This window comes from Thermoascus crustaceus, assembly GCF_041956765.1.
Source record: "Thermoascus crustaceus strain CBS 181.67 unplaced genomic scaffold VTN00scaffold_1, whole genome shotgun sequence".
Taxonomy (NCBI): Eukaryota; Fungi; Ascomycota; class Eurotiomycetes; order Eurotiales; family Thermoascaceae; genus Thermoascus; species Thermoascus crustaceus.
In genome coordinates this window covers 4,583,559-4,605,807 of record NW_027192527.1, presented here as the reverse complement: position 1 = coordinate 4,605,807, position 22,249 = coordinate 4,583,559, and the positions used below count along the sequence as shown (strand labels likewise).

The 22,249-nt window shown below is 53.9% G+C and overlaps 10 protein-coding genes across 10 annotated transcripts; 5 read left to right on the top strand and 5 right to left on the bottom strand.

Moving 5' to 3' along the window:
* Nucleotides 1-42: 42 nt before the first annotated feature.
* VTN00DRAFT_1657 (uncharacterized protein) lies at nucleotides 43-1,376 on the top strand (the record flags this gene model as incomplete). The annotated part of the gene is made up of 6 exons (XM_069427788.1): nucleotides 43-103; nucleotides 202-272; nucleotides 363-487; nucleotides 581-697; nucleotides 817-878; nucleotides 1,228-1,376. 6 exons carry the CDS (start codon nucleotides 43-45, stop codon nucleotides 1,374-1,376), a joined length of 585 nt encoding a protein of 194 aa, XP_069292359.1.
* Nucleotides 1,377-1,399: 23 nt separating this feature from the next.
* VTN00DRAFT_1656 (uncharacterized protein) lies at nucleotides 1,400-3,160 on the bottom strand (the record flags this gene model as incomplete). The annotated part of the gene is made up of 4 exons (XM_069427787.1): nucleotides 1,400-1,610; nucleotides 1,678-2,260; nucleotides 2,316-3,053; nucleotides 3,130-3,160. 4 exons carry the CDS (start codon nucleotides 3,158-3,160, stop codon nucleotides 1,400-1,402), a joined length of 1,563 nt encoding a protein of 520 aa, XP_069292358.1.
* Nucleotides 3,161-3,566: 406 nt separating this feature from the next.
* VTN00DRAFT_1655 (uncharacterized protein) lies at nucleotides 3,567-4,238 on the top strand (the record flags this gene model as incomplete). Its single annotated transcript, XM_069427786.1, has 1 exon — nucleotides 3,567-4,238. The coding sequence occupies one exon, from the start codon at nucleotides 3,567-3,569 to the stop codon at nucleotides 4,236-4,238; it is 672 nt and encodes a 223-aa protein (XP_069292357.1).
* Nucleotides 4,239-4,261: 23 nt separating this feature from the next.
* On the top strand, nucleotides 4,262-4,627 carry VTN00DRAFT_1654 (uncharacterized protein; the record flags this gene model as incomplete). Its single annotated transcript, XM_069427785.1, has 1 exon — nucleotides 4,262-4,627. The coding sequence occupies one exon, from the start codon at nucleotides 4,262-4,264 to the stop codon at nucleotides 4,625-4,627; it is 366 nt and encodes a 121-aa protein (XP_069292356.1).
* Nucleotides 4,628-4,837: 210 nt separating this feature from the next.
* On the bottom strand, nucleotides 4,838-6,501 carry VTN00DRAFT_1653 (uncharacterized protein; the record flags this gene model as incomplete). Its single annotated transcript, XM_069427784.1, has 4 exons — nucleotides 4,838-5,801; nucleotides 5,886-6,250; nucleotides 6,359-6,409; nucleotides 6,466-6,501. 4 exons carry the CDS (start codon nucleotides 6,499-6,501, stop codon nucleotides 4,838-4,840), a joined length of 1,416 nt encoding a protein of 471 aa, XP_069292355.1.
* Nucleotides 6,502-6,997: 496 nt separating this feature from the next.
* Nucleotides 6,998-8,111, bottom strand: VTN00DRAFT_1652 (uncharacterized protein; the record flags this gene model as incomplete). The annotated part of the gene is made up of 2 exons (XM_069427783.1): nucleotides 6,998-7,808; nucleotides 7,867-8,111. The coding sequence occupies 2 exons, from the start codon at nucleotides 8,109-8,111 to the stop codon at nucleotides 6,998-7,000; spliced, it is 1,056 nt and encodes a 351-aa protein (XP_069292354.1).
* A 428-nt stretch (nucleotides 8,112-8,539) lies between these two features.
* On the top strand, nucleotides 8,540-11,299 carry VTN00DRAFT_1651 (uncharacterized protein; the record flags this gene model as incomplete). The annotated part of the gene is made up of 5 exons (XM_069427782.1): nucleotides 8,540-8,573; nucleotides 8,647-9,043; nucleotides 9,095-9,221; nucleotides 9,274-9,579; nucleotides 9,641-11,299. The coding sequence occupies 5 exons, from the start codon at nucleotides 8,540-8,542 to the stop codon at nucleotides 11,297-11,299; spliced, it is 2,523 nt and encodes an 840-aa protein (XP_069292353.1).
* Nucleotides 11,300-11,629: 330 nt separating this feature from the next.
* Nucleotides 11,630-12,217, bottom strand: VTN00DRAFT_1650 (uncharacterized protein; the record flags this gene model as incomplete). The annotated part of the gene is made up of 1 exon (XM_069427781.1): nucleotides 11,630-12,217. The coding sequence occupies one exon, from the start codon at nucleotides 12,215-12,217 to the stop codon at nucleotides 11,630-11,632; it is 588 nt and encodes a 195-aa protein (XP_069292352.1).
* A 3,730-nt stretch (nucleotides 12,218-15,947) lies between these two features.
* On the top strand, nucleotides 15,948-17,541 carry VTN00DRAFT_1649 (uncharacterized protein; the record flags this gene model as incomplete). Its single annotated transcript, XM_069427779.1, has 2 exons — nucleotides 15,948-16,307; nucleotides 16,405-17,541. 2 exons carry the CDS (start codon nucleotides 15,948-15,950, stop codon nucleotides 17,539-17,541), a joined length of 1,497 nt encoding a protein of 498 aa, XP_069292351.1.
* Nucleotides 17,542-18,128: 587 nt separating this feature from the next.
* VTN00DRAFT_1648 (uncharacterized protein) lies at nucleotides 18,129-21,992 on the bottom strand (the record flags this gene model as incomplete). Its single annotated transcript, XM_069427778.1, has 3 exons — nucleotides 18,129-18,372; nucleotides 18,447-21,295; nucleotides 21,384-21,992. 3 exons carry the CDS (start codon nucleotides 21,990-21,992, stop codon nucleotides 18,129-18,131), a joined length of 3,702 nt encoding a protein of 1,233 aa, XP_069292350.1.
* Nucleotides 21,993-22,249: the final 257 nt, after the last annotated feature.

Below are 22,249 nucleotides of genomic sequence, written 5' to 3'. Positions count from 1 at the left end.
AGACAAGAAGAACAAGATAAGACAGAAAAAGGAACACACGCCATGGCTGATCCGCAGAAGCAGCTGCAGACGCTCTCCGACGACTACCAGAAGCTGCAGACCGGTGCGTTGCGCCCCCCGTTCCCGTTGTCGACTGTTGCATTGCACCGCAAGAATGAATGCACATACAGTCAGTACTAACGTAGTTCTCTTCCTCCGCAGAGCTCGACTCGACCATCGCGGCGCGCCAGAAGCTCGAGTCGCAGCAGCAGGAGAATAAGAGCGTGCAGAAGGTGAGCAGTAGCCGGTAGCCCCCTTTCTTCTTGCTGCAATTTTATTTAATTAATAAATACAAGATATCTAACAATGGTCGGTTGAACCAGGAATTCGCCTCCCTCGACGACGACGCCAACATCTACAAGCTGGTCGGCCCCGTCCTGCTGAAGCAGGACCGGAACGAGGCCGTCATGGCCGTCGATGGCCGGTTGGAGTTTATTGAGAAGGAGATGTATGTGACACGACCATACATATCATATATATAAATATATATATATATCCATATATCTATGAACCTCTGCTAACAGAGAACCTTGAACTCTAGCAAACGCATCGAGGGCCAGATCAAGGATCTCCAGGAGAAGAGCGACAAGAAGCGCGCCGAGATCGTCCAGTTCCAGAGCCAGCTTCAGCAGCAGGCCGCTGCGGCTGCGGCGTCGTCGTGAGGGATCTATCATAAAAAGAGAGTGAAAAAAAATAAGGATAGAAGAGAGTGAAAAAAATATAAGGATAGAAGAGAGTGAAACACGTGCGGGATGGACTTGACCTGACTGGTTTAAGTCAGGAGGAGGTCCGGCGTGCCAGCTGGACGGCATTTCGTTTGTCGATCGAAGATACATTAGGTACCTAACTTACCGTGCTGGTCGAGATATGCCAGTATCTATCGGCGGACGTCGACACATCGTGGGATAGGACATCCGTCGTCTGGGTAGAAGATTCAGTGTGGATGACGGGATAAGATCACTTACAGCTTAATATGCTGTTATGGGCAGATAACCGAGACACTTTTGGAGTGTCTGGATTCTCCTAACTACTGTGTAAATACCAGACATATATGACAATTATAATTGATTCGAATACCCGAAGACATATCTAGGTATCTATCCCATCCCACTAGGGCCAGAAAATAAGTGAGGGGGCCCGTTTCCCATTTCCTCTAAACTCTACAACGACATCATCAACCTTGTCCAGATCACAGATCTACCCAACACAACACCAGCCCAACAGCAAATGCTCCCTCGTTCCCATTCTATGCTACATCCGCATGCATCAACGTCGTCGTTCATCATCATAAAAAATGGAAAGAAGGAAAAGGAGCGGGAGACGATCTGTCCCCCTAAACCGCAAGACATTAGGTATAAATCTACGACTTGATGAGCAGGCTGCGTCCGCTCATCTCCTCAGGCTGCTCGATGCCCATGGCGTCGAGGACGGTCGGGGCGACGTCGCCCAGGACACCGTCCTCCTTCTTCAGGCTCCAATTCTCAGGGGCGTTGGCCAGGATGAATGGGACCTTGTTGGTTGTGTGGGAGGTCTTGGGGGTGCCCTTCTCGTTGAGCATCTCCTCCGCATTGCTGTGTGATTGGTCAGCAACGGATTCTGCCTGAAATCGTGGAGTTCCCACGGGGGAAGGCAACTCACCCGTGATCAGCAGTGATGAAGAGGACGTAGCCGTTCTTCTTGCAGGCCTCGTAGATGACGCCAATGGCCTTGTCCGTGGCGGCAACACCCTGGATGGCGGCCTCGTAGACACCAGTGTGGCCGACCATGTCTGGGGGAGCGAAGTTGTTCATGAGGAACTCGAACTTCTTCTCAGCGATGCGCTCCGCCATCTTGTCACCGACACCAGCGGCGCTCATCTTGGGGTCCAGGTCGTACGTGGCGACTCTGGGCGAGGGGATGAGCTCGCGCTCCTCCTGCTCGAACTGCTTCTCGACACCGCCGTTGAAGAAGAAGGTGACGTGTGCGTACTTCTCCGTCTCGGCGACGTGGCACTGCTTGAGGCCCTTCTTGCTGAGCCACTCGGCCAGCACGTTACCCATGTGCTGCGGCGGGAAGGCAATGTGGAAGGGGTAGTCGGTCTTGTACTGGGTCATGGTGGTGATGTGGATGTCCTTGGGGTAGGGGAAGTCGGGCTTGGGGGAGCGGTCGTAGTCACCGAGCAGCTGGGTAATCTCACGGACACGGTCAGACCGGTAGTTGAAGAAGAAGAGGGTGTCGCCATCTGGCATATGGTTTAGTCAATACGTCCCCTTCCATTGGGTCAAGAGATGTCATACCTTGCACTCTCCTCTCCTTGCCTCCGATGATGATGGGCTTCAGGAACTCGTCCGTCTCGCCCTTCTCGTAGCGCTCCTTGATGGTCTTGACGGGGTCGGAGCTCTCCTCACCCTCTCCGCAGACGATACCCTTCATACCGAACTCGACACGGTCCCAGCGCTTGTCACGGTCCATGACATAGTAGCGACCGACCACAGTGGCCAGCTCACCAATGCCGATCTCCTTGGTCGCGTCGAGCAGCTGCTGCATGTAGCCCGCACCGCTCTTGGGGTCCGTGTCACGGCCGTCGCCGAAGAAGTGGATGAAGACCTGGGGCACGGCCATCTCCTTGGCGACCTTGAGCAGGCCGATGAGGTGGTTGATGTGCGAGTGGACACCGCCGGAGGAGACGAGACCCAGCAGGTGCAGACGGCCGTTGCCCTGCTTGGCGCGCTCGAAGGACTTAACGACATTCTCGACCTTGTTCAGCTCGCCCTTCTTGAGGGTCTGGTCGATGCGGACACTGTCCTGCCAGACGACACGGCCGGCGCCAATGTTCAGGTGGCCGACCTCACTGTTGCCCATGAGGCCCTCCGGCAGGCCGACTGCGAGGGACGAAGCATCAAGTTCGGTGTAGCCCTGGGCCATCTTGGAGTTAGGATCCGCGAAGCCCGACATGAAGGGGGTCTCTGCGGCGGCGATGGCATCGCCCTCGGGAGGGGAGTTGGGGCCGGGGATACCCCAACCATCGATGACAACTGGACGAGGACGGGTCAGCCTGTGTTTACTTTCAAAAGACTCATAAAAGATAGCAGCAAGAAGAGGGAGACGTACTCAGGACGACTTTCTGGTCGACCTTGGCCATGGTGGTGAGCTGCTATATGTATCTATCTTGTACTGTCTCGTATCTATACAGGATGCAGGACAAGCTGAGAGAACGGTCAATTGACGAACTTTGCAACGGAGCCAGCAATTGACGTTACCTCGAGAAGGAGAGCCAGAGACTGAAGACAGAAGAGATATCAGGAAAAGGAGAAGAAGAGGAAAAGAAGAGGATAGAAAAGACGGGGAGCCGAGAGGGGCATCAGGTGAGGGGCGCCGGTGACGCTTTTGGGCTGGTCGGTGCTGCGCGCGGTCATCCGACGTCAGACCCGGCGTTCCTCGCCCGCTCCGACTTCACCCTACGACGAGACGGGCGGACGGGCTCAATCAAGCCGACAGCCGCGAACTCCAGCTTCAGATACAGCTTCACGACATCGAACAGCCTCGCCATGGCCTCCAGGTCCCCCGCTGCGGGCACGCCCCTCCCCAGGGCCTCCTCCGCGCCCGAGACGCCCGCCAGCGCGACGCCAAACCCCCCGCGCGCCGTCCCCTTCCCGTCGCCGCAGATCTTCGACATCCTGCCACCGCTCCATGCCCTGATCCTCCGTCTGCTGTCGGCCCAGGCGACTGGCGGTGCTGCGGCCCCCGGAGGAGACTCGTCGGGAGCTCCTGGCCCGGCTGCCCCAGGCCCGTCACCCACTGCTCCGGCCGCGTCCCAGCAGCAGCAGCCCTCCACCGCCAGCACCACCGGCGGACATCACGCCCACAGCGCTGCCGGCAATGGAGCCTCCCAGGGGCAGCCGTCCTCCGCGGGCCCGCCCCCGGCCCCTGCGGGCTCCTCCGCCTCCGTCGCAGCTGACATTGCCGCTCTGGGCCCCAATGCGCCGCCTCCACTGGACGCCAAGGACCTCCCCACCGAGGCCAGCGCCATCAAGATCCGGATCCAAAAGGCCCGCGCCGTCGTCGAGGCCCTGCCAGATGTCACGCGCTCCGTGGCAGACCAGGAGCGGGAGATTGGAGAGCTGGAGGAGCGCATTGGCCGGTTGAGGGGGCTCATCGGGGAGTTTGGAAGACGTGCAGCGCTAGAGAAGACGGAACAGATGAAGGTTTCGGGGTCTTGATTGGAACTGGAGACAGCGGAGAAATGGAAACACTACACATATATACCCAGGTGGTTATCTGGTGGATTTCCCGGTCCGGGATCACGCCGCGTCACTTCGTGTGGAGAGCAGATCCGGCACTATGTTCTACGTGGTGGACGTTCAGGGAGCCTGGAAGTGACGGTCTACGCAGCCTGTTCCTACGATGCAGTACGGGCTCCACGGAGCGCGAGAACGGAAGGATCGTGTCGGTGGAAGAAACAGATTCTGATTCGGTCTTACCGAAAGCAAGAAAGACCAAGTGTATCATAGCTCGGAGCTATCAAAACAGACTCAACAAAGAACAGAAAAAAATAAGAAACCATTTTAATACACCAAACCGGCGCCAGATGTTGAACCTTCACTGTTGAAGATGCCGCCACACCGTGCGTATTTTTCATGCTCGTATCTGCGTCAATGTACCGTGTTGAAAAAGCAAACCGTCTTTCCCATCTTTTTTGGATTTTATTCCCCGTAACCTTTTTTGGCCTTCTTCACTCTAGCAGAGAGGTTGAACCCATATTCTGTCACTATTTTTATTATTTATTATGTCATTGCCTTCATCGCCCCGACCTTGCCGTTTAGACGGGCAGAGGGAAGGTGCTGGCCCACTCGCCGATCTCCTTGCGGAGGCTCAGGATCTCCGGAACGCTCTCCGAGGCAACCTTGGCCTTGAAGTCCTTGAGCTTGTTGGCCTCCTTGGGCAGCTGGCTCTGGACATCCTTGCAGATGTTGATGGCCTGGTCGATGTAGCGGGCGATACGCTTGAAGTCCTCCTCACCCATTCCACGGCTGGTCATGGCCGGAGCACCAATACGGATACCACATGGGGTCAGGGCGGACTTGTCACCGGGGATGGAGTTCTTGTTGCAAGCAATGTTGATCTGCTCGAGGACGGCCTCAACACGAGCGCCGTCGAGGTTCTTGGGACGCAGGTCCAGCAGCACCATGTGGCTGTCGGTACCGTCGGCGACCAGCTTGTGGCCCAGGGCCTTGAACTCGTTCTCAAGCGCCTTGGCGTTCTTGAGCACCTGCTCCTGGTACTGACGGAACTCAGGGGTGGCAGCCTGCTTGAGGGCGACTGCGAGGGCAGTGATGGTGTGGTTGTGTGGGCCTCCCTGGTGGCCAGGGAACACAGAGAAGTTGATGGGGTTCTCGAGGTCGTACATGATCTCCTTGCCGGTCTTAGGGTCAGTGCTACGCACACCCTTACGGTAGAAGATCATGGCACCGCGAGGTCCACGGAGAGACTTGTGCGTCGTGGTGGTCACCACATCGGCGTGCTCGAAGGGAGATGGGATGACACCGGCGGCGATGAGACCGGATATGTGGGCCATGTCTACGATGAGGTAGGCACCGACAGAGTCGGCGATCTTGCGCATGCGCGCATAGTCGATCAGACGGCAGTAGGCGGAGGTACCGGCGACGATGCACTTGGGGCGGTAGAGCTGGGCGTTGGCCTCGAGGGTGTCGTAGTCAATGATGCCGGTCTCGAGGTTGACACGGTAAGGGAAGGTCTCGAAGTAGGTCGACACGGCGGAGATCCTGGAAAGGTCAGCATATATTCCATATTGCCATAGCGCCAATTTCAATTGATGGTGCTAGTCTCTAGACAGGGTCTGTACATACTTCTTCTGCGGGGTCTGGTAGCCGTGACTCAGATGGCCACCGTGGGGCAGATCCAATCCCATCAGGCGGTCATGGGGGCGCATCAGAGCCTGGTAGACCTGCAGGTTGGCCGGGCTACCGCTCAGGCACTGGACGTTGACTCCCCACTTCTCCGGGTCCAGGTTGAAGGCCTTGAGGGCACGGGCCTGGCAGGTGAGCTCAATGGCGTCGATGTGCTGGTTGCCTCCGTAGTAACGAGCTCCGGGGTATCCCTCGGAGTACTTGTTGGACATGGGAGAGCCGAGAGCATCGAAGACAGCACGCGAGGTGAAGTTCTCGGAGGCGATCAGGACGATGGACTCGCGCTGGCGCTGGATCTCTTTTTTCTGCGGGGGCGGGGGGAGTCAGCGAGTGCGACACCATTACTTCGACAAAAGCTGTGAAATAGTCTATTTCAAAACGACAGGAAAGCTGCAGAAGCACGATAGACATACCATGATCTCAGCAATTTCCGGGTCCAGCTCGACCAGGGACTTCTCAAGGAGCTGCATTGAATGAGTCAGTACGGTGGAGTGGGACGGGCACGGACTGCAGCACTCACGTCCCGGTGGGAGTCAGAGAGGGCATAGGTAGCCATTGTGCAGAGAATGGGGTCTTCCGTGGACAGAGGAAGGAGAAGGGAGCTGGGGAGTAAGGGGGATGGAGACGAAAAAGAAAAAAGAAGAAGAGGAAGAAGAGGGAGAGAAATACGAGGGGCGAGAAAGCGGGCTCTTTTTCTGCATCTAGACTGCGATGCCGCTTTCGTTCGCTCTCCCGCTCCGGCACCGCAGTTTTTCCCGCCCGGGCCCCGCGCGTGCACCTGCCATAGTGGGGTTCCCGCTCGCCAAAACCTGCCCCGGACGACATCGGACCGGCGCCCGTCATGTCGCGCCTCCGAGGATAAGTCGGGCTACGGAGCAAGTCGGGTTACCGGGATCTACACGCTTTCGTCACAGATGCCGGCTGCTCAGGTATCGTTCTCCGGTTCTCTATGTACAGTACATGCTTCCATGCATAATAATGACAAACAGCGACTTTTTTCTTCAAACAAAAAGCTCAACCCAAAACCCTGTCGCGAAACGCCGTAGCCATGTTCATGCCTTTTCTGCTTTCTTCCGCTTCTTTTCCTCCTTTCGCGCCTTGCGCTCCTGGCTAGTCTCGTCCCGGTTCCTGTGGGACTTCTTGTGCTTGCTCTCCCGGCCGCGCTCTTCGTGATCCTGCGACGACTCTGCCTGTGATGAATGCTTCTTGGACTTCTTCCGCGGTGACTCCAGAGGTTTCTCATCCCCTTCGGCTTGCTTCCGCTTTCGCTCTCGCTCTTCCCGCTCTGCCTTCGATCCCTTGGGGAACTTGAACGTAGGCTGCTCCCCCTCCGACTCTTCGGAGCTCGTACCAAACGTCTCCGGAGCCCAGTCTGCACTGCCTACTGGCTTGAAACGCATCCTCAGGTGCTTGGGCTGTGGTTTGGGCCCCTTGCTCGACTCCTGGGCTATCGACGCGGGCACTTCCTTCGTGGCAGTCCCATTGGGCAGGCTGATCATCTCCTGGACATGGTAGCTCTTGATCTCCCCTGCGGGAACACTGTAGTATGCCTGGCTCTTCTCATCGTAGAGCAGTAGCGTCTTCTTGTTGGACTCCTTCTGGCTGAGGCTATCTGCCGGGATGCCGTATTTTACGCCTTGGTGCGTGAGCACCGGCTGGCCCCGGATGATTTTGGCTAACGAGATCTCTTTGACGGAGGAAAGGGGGAGGAAGGAGGGAGCGGTGACATGGTAGATCTGTTTGCCGTGGAGGTTGGAGAGGAGGGAGGAAACGTCAGAGGACGGGGGAGATTGTTTTTTCACAGCTTTGAATCCTGCTGGGGGCTTGAAAGCTTCAGGAGGTACAGACGCGCCGGGGGAGGCTCTGGAAAGACATGTCAGGAAACCGAACAAGATGTCTCTTCAGGTAGTCAAGAACCGACCTTTTCGTGGAGTCCTTCTTTTGCGACGAAGCATCACTGTCATTCTCAGAATCACTCCCAGGGCTGCTACTCGTCTCGCTCTCAGATTCCGAGCTGGAATCGGACGATTCAGCTACATTCTCTTCCTTCGACGTCTTTTCTCGCTTCTTCTCCGACTCTGTCGCGCGTCGGTCCTGGGGACTGGGGCTGCCAGTTGAGCTGTCATCGCTGTCCGAAGCAGCCTCCTGGCTCCGTATGCGCGCCATTTGGAAATGCGACGCGGCAACTCGGAGGTAGCAAGCTCTGCGTTCGCGTCAAAAATTCCGGACGGGCGAGAGATGCGGAGCGCAAACGCAGTGCCGGTGCCAATTTAGCTAAAATTCCGGGAAAAAAGAGAAGGGAGCTCCCAGGTCCTGGCTTGCCGCGTCCCCGCCTTGCGACGATAAGAAAATGGTCTGTTGCGCGCAGCTGTAGTTGCTGCGATAAGTGTCGGGCGATTATTGTTCAGTATCACGGGCAACTTTTTCTGCTGCGCGGAGCACGGACCACATTCTCCGTCCCGCAGCTCGAGATTTCGGAGATCTCGAGCATCCCGCCAGACTCGCGTGGGAGGCTCTGCGGCGCATCTGTGGCGGTTCTCGTCTCATTTAAGGCCTTTCTATTACTCAAGGAATACAGTAGGCCTGGGAGAAATATGAAGAGAAAGGCCGAAAAGCAGCAGCCAGCTGGTACGATCTTGTCGTCTCCGTCGCACAGCTCGTTCTCCGCAGAAATGTTCGCTGACTCGAATGCTTCTTCCAGCCCCCATCAGTGCCATTGCGGCGCGGAGAGCGCAGCAGCAGCAGCAACAACAGCAAAAGATCCAAGTCACAGTGCCGATTAGTCCCACCCCGGATGCTGAGTCGGATGGAGAGCCACCGTCGAAGAAAGCGCGGCCTTCGCCCGCGGAGGATCGAAAACGGTCAAATGGTCGACAAGGTACTGCTCAGAAAAAGAGCGCAGTGGCGAGGATACGGGAAAAGAAGTCAGAGAAGCAGCCCGCCAAACAGATAAAGTCTAAGCCAGAAGTCTCGGAACCTCCGTCTGGCTTAGACAGTGCTGAAGAGGCGAGCTCGGACGAGGAGTCGGAAGAGTATACTGGTATCGCATCTGACGAGGAAGAGGAGGATGCTGCTCTTGATGGAGCAGGTGATGATAGGTAAATTTGTGTCTTTTGATACTGGAAAATGCTTATGCTGATTCCCTCCAGCTACGAGTCCGCCTCCAACTTGCCTGAGGAAGTCGAGAACTTTGCACTCTCGAAGACCCGTCTGAATAAAAAGAACGTCGTTTATGGCAATGAGAGCACTCTCTGCGTGCGTATAAAAGAGAAGATGGTAGGTATCTGGGGTTTTACTGGAAAGAGGCGACAAGCTTACAGTTTTCTAGAATCTAGCTCTGGTGGGACAATACGATATCTGGGTCAAGAGGGGTGTGGTCAGCCTGATGGGCGCGAAGCTGCACCCTTCACCCAATGTATATAGGGTATATGCGCCGGCAACGCACTCTCTTCCCGTGATAAAGTGTGTCTCGGGTATCAATGGTTATGCAGAAGTCGAGCTCACGTCGTGTCATAATGGTATCTACCGCCTCAAGGATCTGTCGCCGCTGTATCAACGGGTATGGAACAGCAAAACGGAGACTGCTGCAGACAAGGTCACGCTGAAAGGTAGCTCTCGACGGACCTTCTCAGTTGTATGTTACTATGCTCTTCTTCTGTTGGTCGCATGTGAATCCTTTTACTAACTCACTGCAGCTGTATACATCATCCGACGACCCCCTGAAGCGGCACTTGCGACCTCTCCATCTCGATAAAAAATGGAGCGCGACTATTAAAGTTCTCTCTCAGAGAGGGGGTGGCCTCAGGGTATTTACTTGCGGACCCAAAGCGTCAGGAAAGTCGACATTCAACCGATATCTCCTGAACCACCTTCTCAGTCCTGCACCGCAGACGGAGAGCGGTTATATCAACACTGACGGTGTAGCTTTCCTGGATCTTGACCCAGGGCAGCCAGAGTTCTCCCCGGCGGGAGAGATCTACCTCGCTCACCTGCGCTCGCCGTTCTTTGGCCCTCCATTTTCACATCCAACCCTGGAGGGTTCTCAGAACGGGACGATCGTTAGATCTCACCATATAGGAGCGACCTCCCCGAAAGAAGACCCCGACCACTACGTTTTGGCAGCAATGGATCTTATGAGCCATTACCACAGATTACTTGCGACCTACCCGCAGTGTCCTCTAATCATCAACTACCCCGGCTGGATCTTCGGTCTGGGTCTGGAGGTTGCAACATGGCTTATAAAGTCTCTGGGCATTTCAGACGTTGTTTACATGAGTGAGAGGGGGCCGGCGGAGGTTGTAGAACCTCTAGGACAGGCAGCAAGAGAGGTCATGGTGCCGCTAACCACGCTGCCGTCACAACCAACCGACTATGTGACCAGGTCCAGTGCGCAGCTGCGTTCGATGCAAATGCAGTCCTATTTCCACCTGTCACAACCGGACGGACTTTCCAACCCTATCTGGTCTGAGACGCCACTGATCCGTAACAAGTCCATTTTTGTCAATTACGCCGGTCCCCAGCAGGGAATTCTGGGTGTCATGGTGATGGGATCACTCCACAACCCAGATCTGCTGCGCGATCTGCTCGACGGGGCTGTGGTTGCGGTCGTAGCGGTGGAGAATCCGAGTGCCATTGCGAGCCAGCCCGATAATGCAGAAACTGCGGGAAACCTTCCTGCGGGAGTCGATAATGCAGAAGATGAGACGATGTTTGACGAAAGAGACGAACCTAATGCTGATCCTGATAGCAGTGTGGATGACGCCGCCAGTATGACTGAACCCGGGCCTACACCGCAACTACCGTCCTTGGAATCCAGTATAATCCGCACCGCCCGTGAAGATCTACCCTACCTCTTCGTTGGCGCCGGCTGCTGCACCCCTCTAGACCCTAAGGCCTCCCACTCCCTGGGCCTGGCCATTGTCCGCGCGATCCACGTCTCGGCCCGGAAACTCGAGCTCGTCACTCCCATCCCGACCTCGAAGATCCGCGAGAGCCTCGAGCGTGGTCATGGCATTATTCTCGTCCGCGGCCAGCTGGATAACCCCAACTGGGCGATCAGCGAGGAGTACTACGCCGCGCGGGCAGCGGAGAGACGCCATCACAAGTTGGTAGCCAAGGTCAAGAAGAGCAAAGCAAGCGGGGCTGCCGGTCCGGAGGCAGAGTATGATTTGGAGAAACTCTCCGAGGTGTCAGAGACTCTGAGGGAGAGGGTGCGGCGCGCGGGTAACGTGCCGTGGATGACGGTGGTGGAGGACAGCGGCCGCAAGCAGGGTGGCACAGCACACCGGGAAAAAACTATGTGGAAGTTGAGGAAGAAGGCTTATCCTGGCGGTGATAGCGAGACTGACTGGTAGTTCTAAAAAGTTATAATGAGGAGTCTATTTGACAAAAGTATATACATTTGTATGTACTTGTACATTAGTATACTGTACAATCCATGCTGTGCATGCAACAAATCACATGCAAATATAATCTCACACCAACACCACGGGTACGACAGAGATAATATGTTTGGTCAGTCTTGAGGATATATAGGGGACAGAAGACGCCCTGTAACAGTCATCGATACCCCTTCTTTCTGACAGGTACATACATACCTCCTACCTATGTAGTCACTCAACCTCTATTCCCTAAGCTTTTTACAGTTTGTCGCATGGATGTCAAGGTAACTGGATCCGTCGGTTCTAAGCCACAGCAGCTGCGGTGCCAGTAGTAATCGTGAGCTGCATCTTCCTCTGCCAAACCCTCAAGAAAGTCACAGCGGCCATGAGGGTCCAGAGATCCCCAAGCTCGCCGGTGGCCCCGCTGCCCAGGAACTGGAACCTGGCTGCTTTGGTCATGGACGCCTGGAACATCGAGGCATCCGCCCACACGGCAACGATCTCTTGGTCTTTTCCGTCATCTTCTTCCTCTGCCGATAATGATAATCGCACCAACTTCCACCCCCGGCTCGACTCGTCCAGACTTCTCAGCTCGTCGCCGCGGGCGCGCCGCCACTCGAATTTTTCCTTCTGACGACCATCATGTCCTTGTCCTCCTACCGGGATCGGGATCGCGAACTCGTACGCCTCCGACCTCAGGCTTCCATGAACCCGCATCTCCTCCTCCTGGACAACGCATTCGCGTCCCGAGCCTGGTAGGAGCGCTGGCAGAGTGATTGTGATCAGGCTGTGGGCGCCCAGCTCGCCCCCATCTTTCACGGTTGCGAGCCGGGGGCAATCGGTGTTCGGTCCACTGTAGAGGATCAGCTCGCCGTACCAGCCTGAGGGCATGGCGGCGGCATATAGGGCCTGTGACTTGTGCTCGCCGAGGTGGAAGGCGAGGCTTAGGAACGCTTGTAGTACAGGTTGAAAGCGAGCGGGAAATGGATGTCTGCGGGTGATGTTGATGTTGTTGCTTCCTGATGAGTGCTGTCGGGTAGTAGACGAGACTCAGTCTCTTCTTTCAATTCGGATGAGCCCATTGTGAGTTGGTGGAGTCCTGGTGAAGTGTCCTTGATAGGTATATTGCAGCTTGTAGGCTGTAGGGCTGTAGGTAGGTAGGTACCTAACGGATGGCTGCGAGGTGGGAGAGAGAAACGAACATTCTGTGTTCAATGGTCCTGCGGCCTCCATTTCTAGCACACCGGAGCATGCTGATTGCCATCATGCTGCATTGCCAGTTATTATTGCCCTTCTTCATCGCCCTGCTTGGCAATACTATGTCACTGGCCTGCACAGCCACCCGACTGGTATGTAGATCCCATAAGTTACCAGTAGGCTTGTGTACTGGAGATGGCTTCCCATGTACCCGTGACGGGCTGAGTCCGTTGTAAAAGGCTGAGCACTCGGCCATGAGCTATGAACTACCATGCTGTACTACTGTACAGTCCCCTGAGGGGACGAGAAGCCCCTTACTCAGCCCTGTGCACGTGACAGCTTCTATAATCTAGAATTGGCTTTCTTTCTCCTTTTCTTCTCCTCTCCTTAACGTAATCAACCCGCGAGCCGCGCACCCCCCCCAGCCGTTCGCCTCCTTTCCCTCGACGCGTTCCATACCAATCAACCGCCAACATGTCCACCAATTCAAATAAAAAAAGCTCTTATCAAGAAGAGCGAATCTTATTAGCCGTTGGAGCATTGAAAAAAGGTCAAATTTCAAGTATCCGAGCTGCTGCACGCGCATATGATGTCCCTTGCTCAACTCTTCGCGACCGGCTTCGAGGGTGTACTGTTCGACAAGAATCTCGACCTATAAATCAAAAATTGACTTCTACTGAAGAGGATACACTTGTTCAATGGATTATCTCTATGGATCAACGAGGAATAGCTCCTCGGCCTGCCATGGTACAGCAAATGGCCAATATTCTTCTTGCTGAGCGAGGAACATCACCTACTCCATCAACTGTTGGCAAGAACTGGGTTTATAATTTTCTCAAGCGCCATAATGACCTTACAACCAAATATTCTCGCAAATACAGTCATCAGCGTGCACAATGTGAGGATCCAAAGATTATTCAAAAATGGTTTCAGTGTGTACGACAGACAATTGAGCAGTATGGCATTGTGGAAGAAGATATCTACAACTTTGATGAGACTGGCTTTGCAATGGGTATAATTGCAACTGAAAAGGTGATTACTAGGGCAGAGAATGCTGGTCGTCCAGTTGTTATGCAGCCTGGGAATCATGAATGGGTTACAGCTATTGAAGCAGTCAGTTCATCTGGATGGGCTCTACCACCAATGATTATGTTTGCAGGCAAGGCACATCAAGCACCATCGTCCCAAAATACTCAATTACCTCATGACTGGGTAATTGGAGTCAGTGAGAATGGCTGGACCAATGATCAACTATGTCTTCAATGGCTACAGGAGATTTTTGAGCCTCATACCAAGAGTCATACAAAGGGGAGATACCGGATGTTGATTCTTGATGGTCATGGAAGCCATTTAACACCAGCATTTGACCGTTTTTGTGCAAAGAGCCTTATTATTCCAGTTTGCATGCCAGCTCATTCTTCACACCTCTTACAGCCTTTGGATGTTGGCTGTTTTGCAGTTCTCAAGCGATCATATGGCCGCTTAATTGAGGGGAGCATGCGGCTTGACAAGTCAGACTTCCTTGTGGCATACCAACAAGCTCGGATGGAGGCATTCAAATCAGATAATATTCGCAATGGATTTGCAGCCACAGGATTAGTTCCATATGATCCTAATACGGTTCTTCGACGGCTTCATATTCAACTTAAGACTCCAACACCCCCAGTGAGTAGTCACAGCAGTCTACAGTCTACTTGGGTGCCTGAGACCCCTCATAATATTGCAGAACTACACTGTCGATCTACTGCAATCAAGGCTTTACTCAAACGCCGTACACACAGCCCTCCAAGCCCAACAGATCAGGCTTTGAATCAGCTTATCAAGGGCTGCCAGATGGCAATGCATGCTGCTGTTCTTCTTGCAAAGGAGAACCGGGATCTACGGGCTGCCAATGAGAAACAAAAGCAAAAGCGAACAAAGTCATCTGCCCTAGTATCTCAGGGGGGCATTCTTACTATACAAGAGGGTCGATGCCGTGCAGAAGCTGTTGAGAAGGAAGCTCTGGAGGTTAGCAAGGTGGCATCTTCTCAGTCAAAACCACGCGCCCCTGCGCGATGCAGCATATGTAGGGCGTATGAACATAATGCTCGTTCATGCCCACAGCGCTATACTACTAGATAATTCCATTTATAAGGCGTTTTATAAAGAATTGTGGCCTATATAAAGAATGGAAGATTGTATATAGGTAGGAGGCGAACGCCTCGGGGGGGGTGCGCGGCTCGCAGGTTGATTACGTTAGTAGTAAGCCTGTGGGGTTTGGTAGGTAGGTAATCATCCAAATAAGTAGAAGAACTGACTTCTCTCCCGTCCTTTTGCCCGCTTGCCAAATAGAACACTGCCTGGACGTTGTTTCTCCAATCCCGCAATCTTGCCATAGATAAAGGCCCGCGAAGAAAACACGGGTATCGATTCAGAAAAAAATGGAATAGAGTTTGGATGTCAGATAAGCAATTTGGTGTTATATACTCCACCAGCATGTCCCCCGGTAGTGCCGACCAAAGAATAGGTATTCCATGACCTCAACCATAGAGGACAGGGATCGGAAACATCACCCTCAACTCAGCTTCGGCGCTGACGTGATGTGATATTGTCAGACTGTGCGAACCTCGTAATCCGAAGGTATGATGATGAAAGCTCTGACCATTCGAATCTACCTAAGTAACTGACTATTTATTCTCATGGAATTAGGGGTTAAGACCTTCCGAATATTTCTTTATTTAACGATCCCGAGACATTTTATGAAATATGAAAGGATATAACAAAGGAAAATAGGCAGTTTCGGGTATAGACAGTATGATTCCTTTATTGCAGGGATTATGACCTTCTGCAGATCCGAATCGGCGTGTGCTGAATAGGCTGATAGGTCTCTTGGCATACCACTAGGTTACAGTGGTAATATTCGGCTGACAGATATGTACAGTACAGCCTCGTCCTTCTGTCTGGTTGTAGCGGCCGTTTTGAGACTTGTTGGTGATGATAATGATGATGGGAGCAGAATACTGGCGGGACAACGTGTGGTTGACATTGATGTATATACATCGTGGCAAGGATCAGGATACTTAGGCAACCAGCTACGAACCTCATGCAACTTGGGATGCACTGTACTTGTGTGACATGGAATTAAAAAGGGAGAGAGGAGAGAGGGGTTAAGTGGAGACATGTCTGCAGGAGAGAGATGTAATAAAGATGGGTTCGCACTTTGCAGCTGTGACGATCAGTCAGTAAGGTCAGCTCATCTTCCTTCTACATCATGTACATACTACCATCAGGTAACGTGATATAAGCACTCCGCGTCAGCATCGCCACTATCCCTCCCACCTGGACCATCCACCTCATCATCATCATCATCATCATCATCATCATCAGAAGAAGAAGAAGAAGAATAAGGACTGACTTCTGAAAGGATAGGGCATCTGAAACCACAATGGCTCCAACGGACTTACTCCCATTCAGCACGACGAACCTCCCAAAGCAGCTCTTCATCAACAACGAGTACGTCGAGTCGTCGAACGTCAGGAAGCTCACGCTCTTCAACCCCAAGGACGGCTCGCTCGTCGCGGACGATGTCCCGCTGGCAGGGGAGGAAGACGTCGATGCCGCCGTCGCCGCGGCGCAGGCGGCGTTTCCGGCGTGGAGGAAGATCCCCAACAAGGCCCGACAGGAGATGCTGCTGAAGTTCGCGGATATTCTGGAGAAGCACGCCGAGACGCTTGCGGAACTGACGCGGATTACGTTGGGGATGCCGGTTTCGATGGGTAAGGCGGAGGCGGGGATTTATGTCCAGGTGAGTTTGATACCTTACATCGTTTCTTGCCTAAGTTCTGCACATAATAGAAGCCTAGTATATGTAGGTCAGGTAGCTAACCTGCAGGGAAATAAAGACGTTCAGATACTACGCCGGCTGGATCGACAAGTTCGTCGGCGAGTCCTATCCGCAAGAGAACGGCTTCCTCAAAATCACCCGCCACGAGCCCCTGGGTGTGACCGCCGGCATCATCCCCTGGAACGGGCCCGTCGTTCTGGCTGCCTTCAAGGCAGCGCCGGCCCTGGCCACGGGCAACTGTTTCATCCTCAAGCCCTCGGAAAAGACGCCCTTTGCCGCGCTCGCTCTCGGGTCCCTGATCAGGGAAGCCGGCTTCCCCCCGGGTGTCTTCCAGGTCCTGTCCGGGGACGGGTCCACGGGCGCGCTACTCGCCAGCCACATGGGGATCCGGAAGATCAGCTTCACGGGGTCGGTCCCGACGGGGAAGAAGATCCAGGAGATGGCAGCCAGATCCAATCTGAAGCGGGTCACGCTGGAGCTGGGCGGCAAGTCACCGGCCGTGATATTCGACGATTGCAATCTCTCCAACGCCGTCAAATGGGCCGTGGGAGCCCTGGTCATGAATACCGGCCAGGTCTGCTACGCGGCCACGCGGGTCTACGTGCAGGAGGGGATCTACGATGAGTTCGTGAAGCTGTACAAAGAGGGGCTGGAGATCCGGGCCAAGGCGATCGGTGACCCGGACAACGAATCCACCGCAATCGGACCGCTGGTCGACGAGGCGCAATTCAAACGCGTTACGGGATTCATCGAACGGGGCGCTGCCGGCCAGGGTTGCGTGCTGACAGGAGGCAAGAGCGGTACTAGCGCGACAGGGCATAATGATGCCAGGGGCTTCTTCGTCGAACCGACCGTCTTCATGGACGTCAACGACGACGCTGAGATCTATACCCAGGAGATCTTCGGCCCCGTCTCGGTCCTGGCCCCCTTCAAGACAGAGGAGGAGGTGATCCGGAAGGCCAACGCCACCGAGTACGGCCTGATGGCGGGAGTTTTCACGCAGGATATCAACAAGGCCCTGCGCGTGGCGAGTGAGTTCGAGTCGGGCATGGTCGGCATCAACTGCGTCAGCTTGAGCTTCCCGGACGCACCGTTTGGCGGCAGCAAGCAGAGCGGAGTCGGGAGAGAATGTGGACGGGCGGCCCTCGAGGCCTATACGGAGACGAAGACCGTCATGATCAACTTGACTTACTAAAAAGTATGATGGATCGGTGTATGGGATGGTTGGAATTTTATGTTATGTCCACATTGCCATTCTCAGCGAGTGGTTTTGTTTGCTATGTATCTTGATTCGTGTCAGATATGAGACACACGACTACTTAACAACTAAGACGTCTGAATTGAACCAATAGTATCAATGGAACCACATTGTATTCCTTCTGTTCTGAGTGAGCCGTCCATCTAGAGTAGCAAGGATCGAGTACTGTCCAGTAATAAATGTCATTTGTCCTACCTAGTAGCACCATATAAACAAAGTCATAAACTATAAACAAGCCCTCCTTTTTCCAAACATCTCACATCCAGAAACAGAAGAAAAGAAAAAAACCGAGCCAGTGTAACCCGCGGTATACCTACCTAACCATGATGGGATCCTCAAAACGCCCCAAAAAATAAAACAGTCAAGGAATCCCATCCTGGACATAAGAAGAAAACATCCAAAACCTCTTGAGAACATAACAAGCAATCGGTATCAAACGAAGAAACAAGAATCCCATCATCATTTTTAAAAGACGAAGCAAAGCAAAGAAAGGCAGTTGAGTATCAATGATTTTTTTTTTTACTCTATGCCTTTCTTCCGCTGGGTGCTCTCTGGCTCTCCCTTCTCTTCAACACCTCACTCTTGGCCTTCCTCAGGCCCTCTCCGATTTTCCGCGTCTTGCTCCATTCCCGGCTCAGCCTCTGCATCCGCACGGCGGCCTTGACCACGAAGATGGCGGATCTGAGTTTCTCCATTGGGGCACGGCGAAGCTCACGGCTGGGAGGTTTGACGCCCATCTCGGCGATCATTCTAAGGTCGGCTTCGTTGCTGTAGAGAGACAGGAGAGTTAGTGACAAGATTTTCAGATAGAATGAATCGAGGTTTCTTTCACTGGAACGTACCAAGCGACTCTGACACCCTCTCCCAGCTCCATCAGTCCCTTACTCCAGGCAAGGTCCCGACGGAATTTCTCCTCCCTCTTCAACCGCGCTCTGAGCCACATGATCTCTTTGCTCAGACCGCGGATCTCTTTCTCGTGTCTTCCCTTGCGGTCTGTCTTGGTATTCATTTCATCCATGGCTTGGTCGTAGCGGTCCTGGAGAGCCTCGAGCTCTTGCGAGACTGCATCGGCTTTCTTGACCGACGCGGCGCGCTCCTCACGGACTCGTCGCAGCTGAGCTTTCAGTTCATTTATCCGAGCGTCTCGCTCCGAAAGCTTGAGCGCTAGAGCCTCAGCTTCGAGAGTCGACGATTTGAGCAGCTCGTGGAGATCCTTCTGGTCCTCTTCCTTAACCGCAGCGCGCTCGAGCTCACGGTTCTTCACCTTCAGATCTTTCAGGGATCTGTGCGCGTCTGCTAACTGGCGTCTGAGGCTCCGGAGTTCCTCTTGGAGCTTGTCGGACGGTGATGACTGAGGGGATTGAGACTCGTATTTCCTCATCTGGACATCGTGCAGTTCCCGTTCAAGCTCTGCGATGCGTGTCTTGTAGCCACGGATGGAGGACTTGTGATCAGCTTCACGCTGCAGCAAAGTCTTCTCTCTCTTGCGAGCTTCATCCAGGCTGTGACGGAGCACTGAAAGATCCGCAGCTGCGGTAGAAGACTCATTTTCTGGCGGCGGTTGTTGATCAATAAGGGTCTCGAGTTCCTGCATGCGCTTCTCAAGGCGGCGGACTTGATTGTTCGCTGATGCCAGCTCCCGATCTCTCCCATTGGACATCGCAAGCAGCTTGTCTTGGAGTTGATCGATCTCGGATGAAAGGCGGTTCTCTTCTTCCGTTGCTCGTTCGATCTCCGAGTTGAGCTCCCTTTCAAGGGAATCCTTCGCCTCCATGAGGGAATTTCTTTCATCCTTCAGCCTGTTGATCTCGCCTTCCAGACGAAGCTTGGCTTTTCGAAGCTCAACCTTCTCCTGGTCTACGCGATGCGTGTCATCAACTTGGTTCTGAACGCTGTTGAGCTGGCTTTGAAGCTCGTCACGCTCTGCCTCCACCTCAGCGAGCTTGTTGCGAAGGCTGTGTAATTCGGCATTGGCGTTGGCTAGCTGGTCGCGGAGGCCCGACTTCTCACCCAGAGCCCTGTGCAGTTGGTTCTCAAGATCTGACGAGCCCTTCTGCAACTGGCCTCTAGCGTATTCTTGCTCCTCCTCCAAGCTCTGCTGGAGAACGACAATCTCGTCCTCTAGAGCCTGGACCTTGTCTCTCAAGGCTGACTCTTCCCGTCTACTGACCCTGAGTTCCTCCTTGATGGAGAGGAGCTCGTTCCGTTGCTCATCAACTATCTGTCTTTTGGCTGCAATGTCTTCGTTGAGCTCCTTTACTTGACGGCTCAGAACAGCCTCCTCTTGATGATGCCGGTTCTTTTCGCTATCGATGACTTCCTGGAGCTTCGCCTCTCTCCCGGAGAGAGTCAACTCGACATCTTGAAGCTTCTCAATCGTCCTCCTGAAGCCTGCTGCCTGCTCTTCTGCCTTCTCCTTCTGCGATTGCAACGTTCTCTTTGTGCTTTCCCACCGATCTTGCTCGAGCGCGAATTGACCTTCCTTATCTTCAATTTCATGCTGTAGAGCCTCTATCTCATCCTGCAGCTGCTCGACCTGCTCTCTGTGTTGCGATCGGAGAGCGTGACTGTTATCAGCAGCCTGTTGTCTCTCCTCCTCTATCGCCTGTTCAAGCTCTCTGATTTGAGCCTGGGCATTAGCCAACTCGCGCTGCAGACTTCCGGACTCGTCAGTCAACGCATTATGTCGAGTTTGCAAGAGTTCCTTCTCGTCTGCTTTGCGGTTTACATCGTCAAGCGCCTGCTTCAAACGAGCTGCGATCTCGTCGCGCTCTCGTCGGGCTTCATCCCTCTCATGCCTTGCATGCTCAATATCCTCCTGCATTCTGCTCTTCCTGGTGTCTATATCTTGTTGAGCTTCGTGCAATTGCTCCTCGAGATCAGCCTCATGCCGTGACTTGGCGTCCAGCTCTTCCCTCAGACTATCGTTCTCTCTTCGGAGCTCCGCAAGCTCGTCCTCTAGCTTGCTCGCCTTTTCTTCCAGCTGACGGCTAAGCCCCTTTGTGGTAAAGGACTTGTTTGTCATCTCGTCTTGGAGCTCTTTCAGGTTCTCCTCAGCTTGCTCCTTCTCCTGCATCGCCTGTTCCCGAGCCTCTCTGGCTTCCTGCGCCTCAGACTTGGCTTGTTCAAGGCTCTCCTGCAGCTCTTCCATTTGCTCTTTCGCACGCTCCAGTTCCGCTTGGAGTTCAGCAACAGCATCATTTTCCTTTCCGTCCTTTTCCTTTAAGTTCTCGATTTCCTCTTCCCGTTCCTCGATGAGACGATCTCTTTCTCTTACAGTGGCCTCCAGATCCTCAATCTCATCGCGCATCTTCTCAAGCTCCTCCGAGTTCTTGTCCTTCGCGGCCCTGAGCTCTTCCTGCAGATCCTTTATCTGTGTCTCTCTGTTTTCGATTTCCTCACGCAACCAGTCCATCTCTCGCTGCACTGTATCATCTGACCGCCTGCTCTTTGACTTCTCTTTCAGTTCCTGTAGTTGCAGGCGGTAGGCCTCCAAATCACGTTCGGCTTGGTGGAGGCTCTTCTTGTAGCGTGAGATGTCCCTCTGCATAGTAAGCTTGGTCACCTTCAGCTCCGTGTTCTCCTTCAGGGCTGCTTGGTTGTATCCTGGTCCAGCCTTTTCCAGCTGCTCCTGCAGATAATGTATCTTCAGCTTCAGACCGAAATTATCTTTGTCAAGCTTATCGATGATCTGTACCGACAAAAGCTAGTCAGCATCATCGTTTCTTGTCGCGCAGTCATATCATAAATATATGCTTTATGAATGATGGATGTGGTACCTTTTCTTGTTCCTTCAATGTCATCATATTCTGACCATCGTTCAAGACTCCGCCGCCGTCTCTCCCCGGCAAGTTCGGCAAGGGTGTACTCTGGGCGCTACTGCTCGCAACATGCGGCACTGGGGTGGCATCATCAGTCGTGCCATCTTCATATTCGGACTCGTCCATCGTAGGCAATCCCGGTGTGTTTCCATTACTCCGATAACTTTGCCTGAGGTAGGCGGGAGTCTGCGGCGCGCCACTCTTCCGCGCAGCGGACAGATTCCGAAAGAAATTGTTCTTTGTGGCGCTCTTCATCAACGGAGTGAATTCGCCCTTTGGAGGCGCCTGGGTTGGGAGGTTCCGTCGATCGTGCAAAGCATTCCTTGTTGACTTGGGCCCCGAACCCGCACGCGGTGTGCTCAGACTGAATCCATTCCCGGAACTGCGTCTTCGCCCATTCTCTATCGTCTTTATGATATCCTCATCCTTCTCTGGTATCTGAAACGAGTTTTCGACAGAGTCTAAAGCGGAAAGGTTGGTTCGTGCAGCGCTGCGAAGGCCGTTTGTCATGTAAGTCGCGTTCCCGTCGACTTCGGTGCGCGGGGTGTCGATGTATGGCATCGCCATTCTGGACGTGAAGCGGTCAATGGCGCAGAATCTTCATGCAATGGTAAATGGCATACGTCAGCGCGCGACCATGTCTACCGTGGAGGGCAGATGGGAAAGGTAAAGATACAGAAGTGGGAATATCCACGGCGGAGAAAGACGTGTCGGGCCTCTCCCAGCCTCCGCGACGCGGTGGTCGGGGCGGTGGGCCGGGCGTTGTTGACCTCTAACCGGGAAAGGTATAGCGCCAACGGTGGCGGCCCGTCAGATTCTCCGGT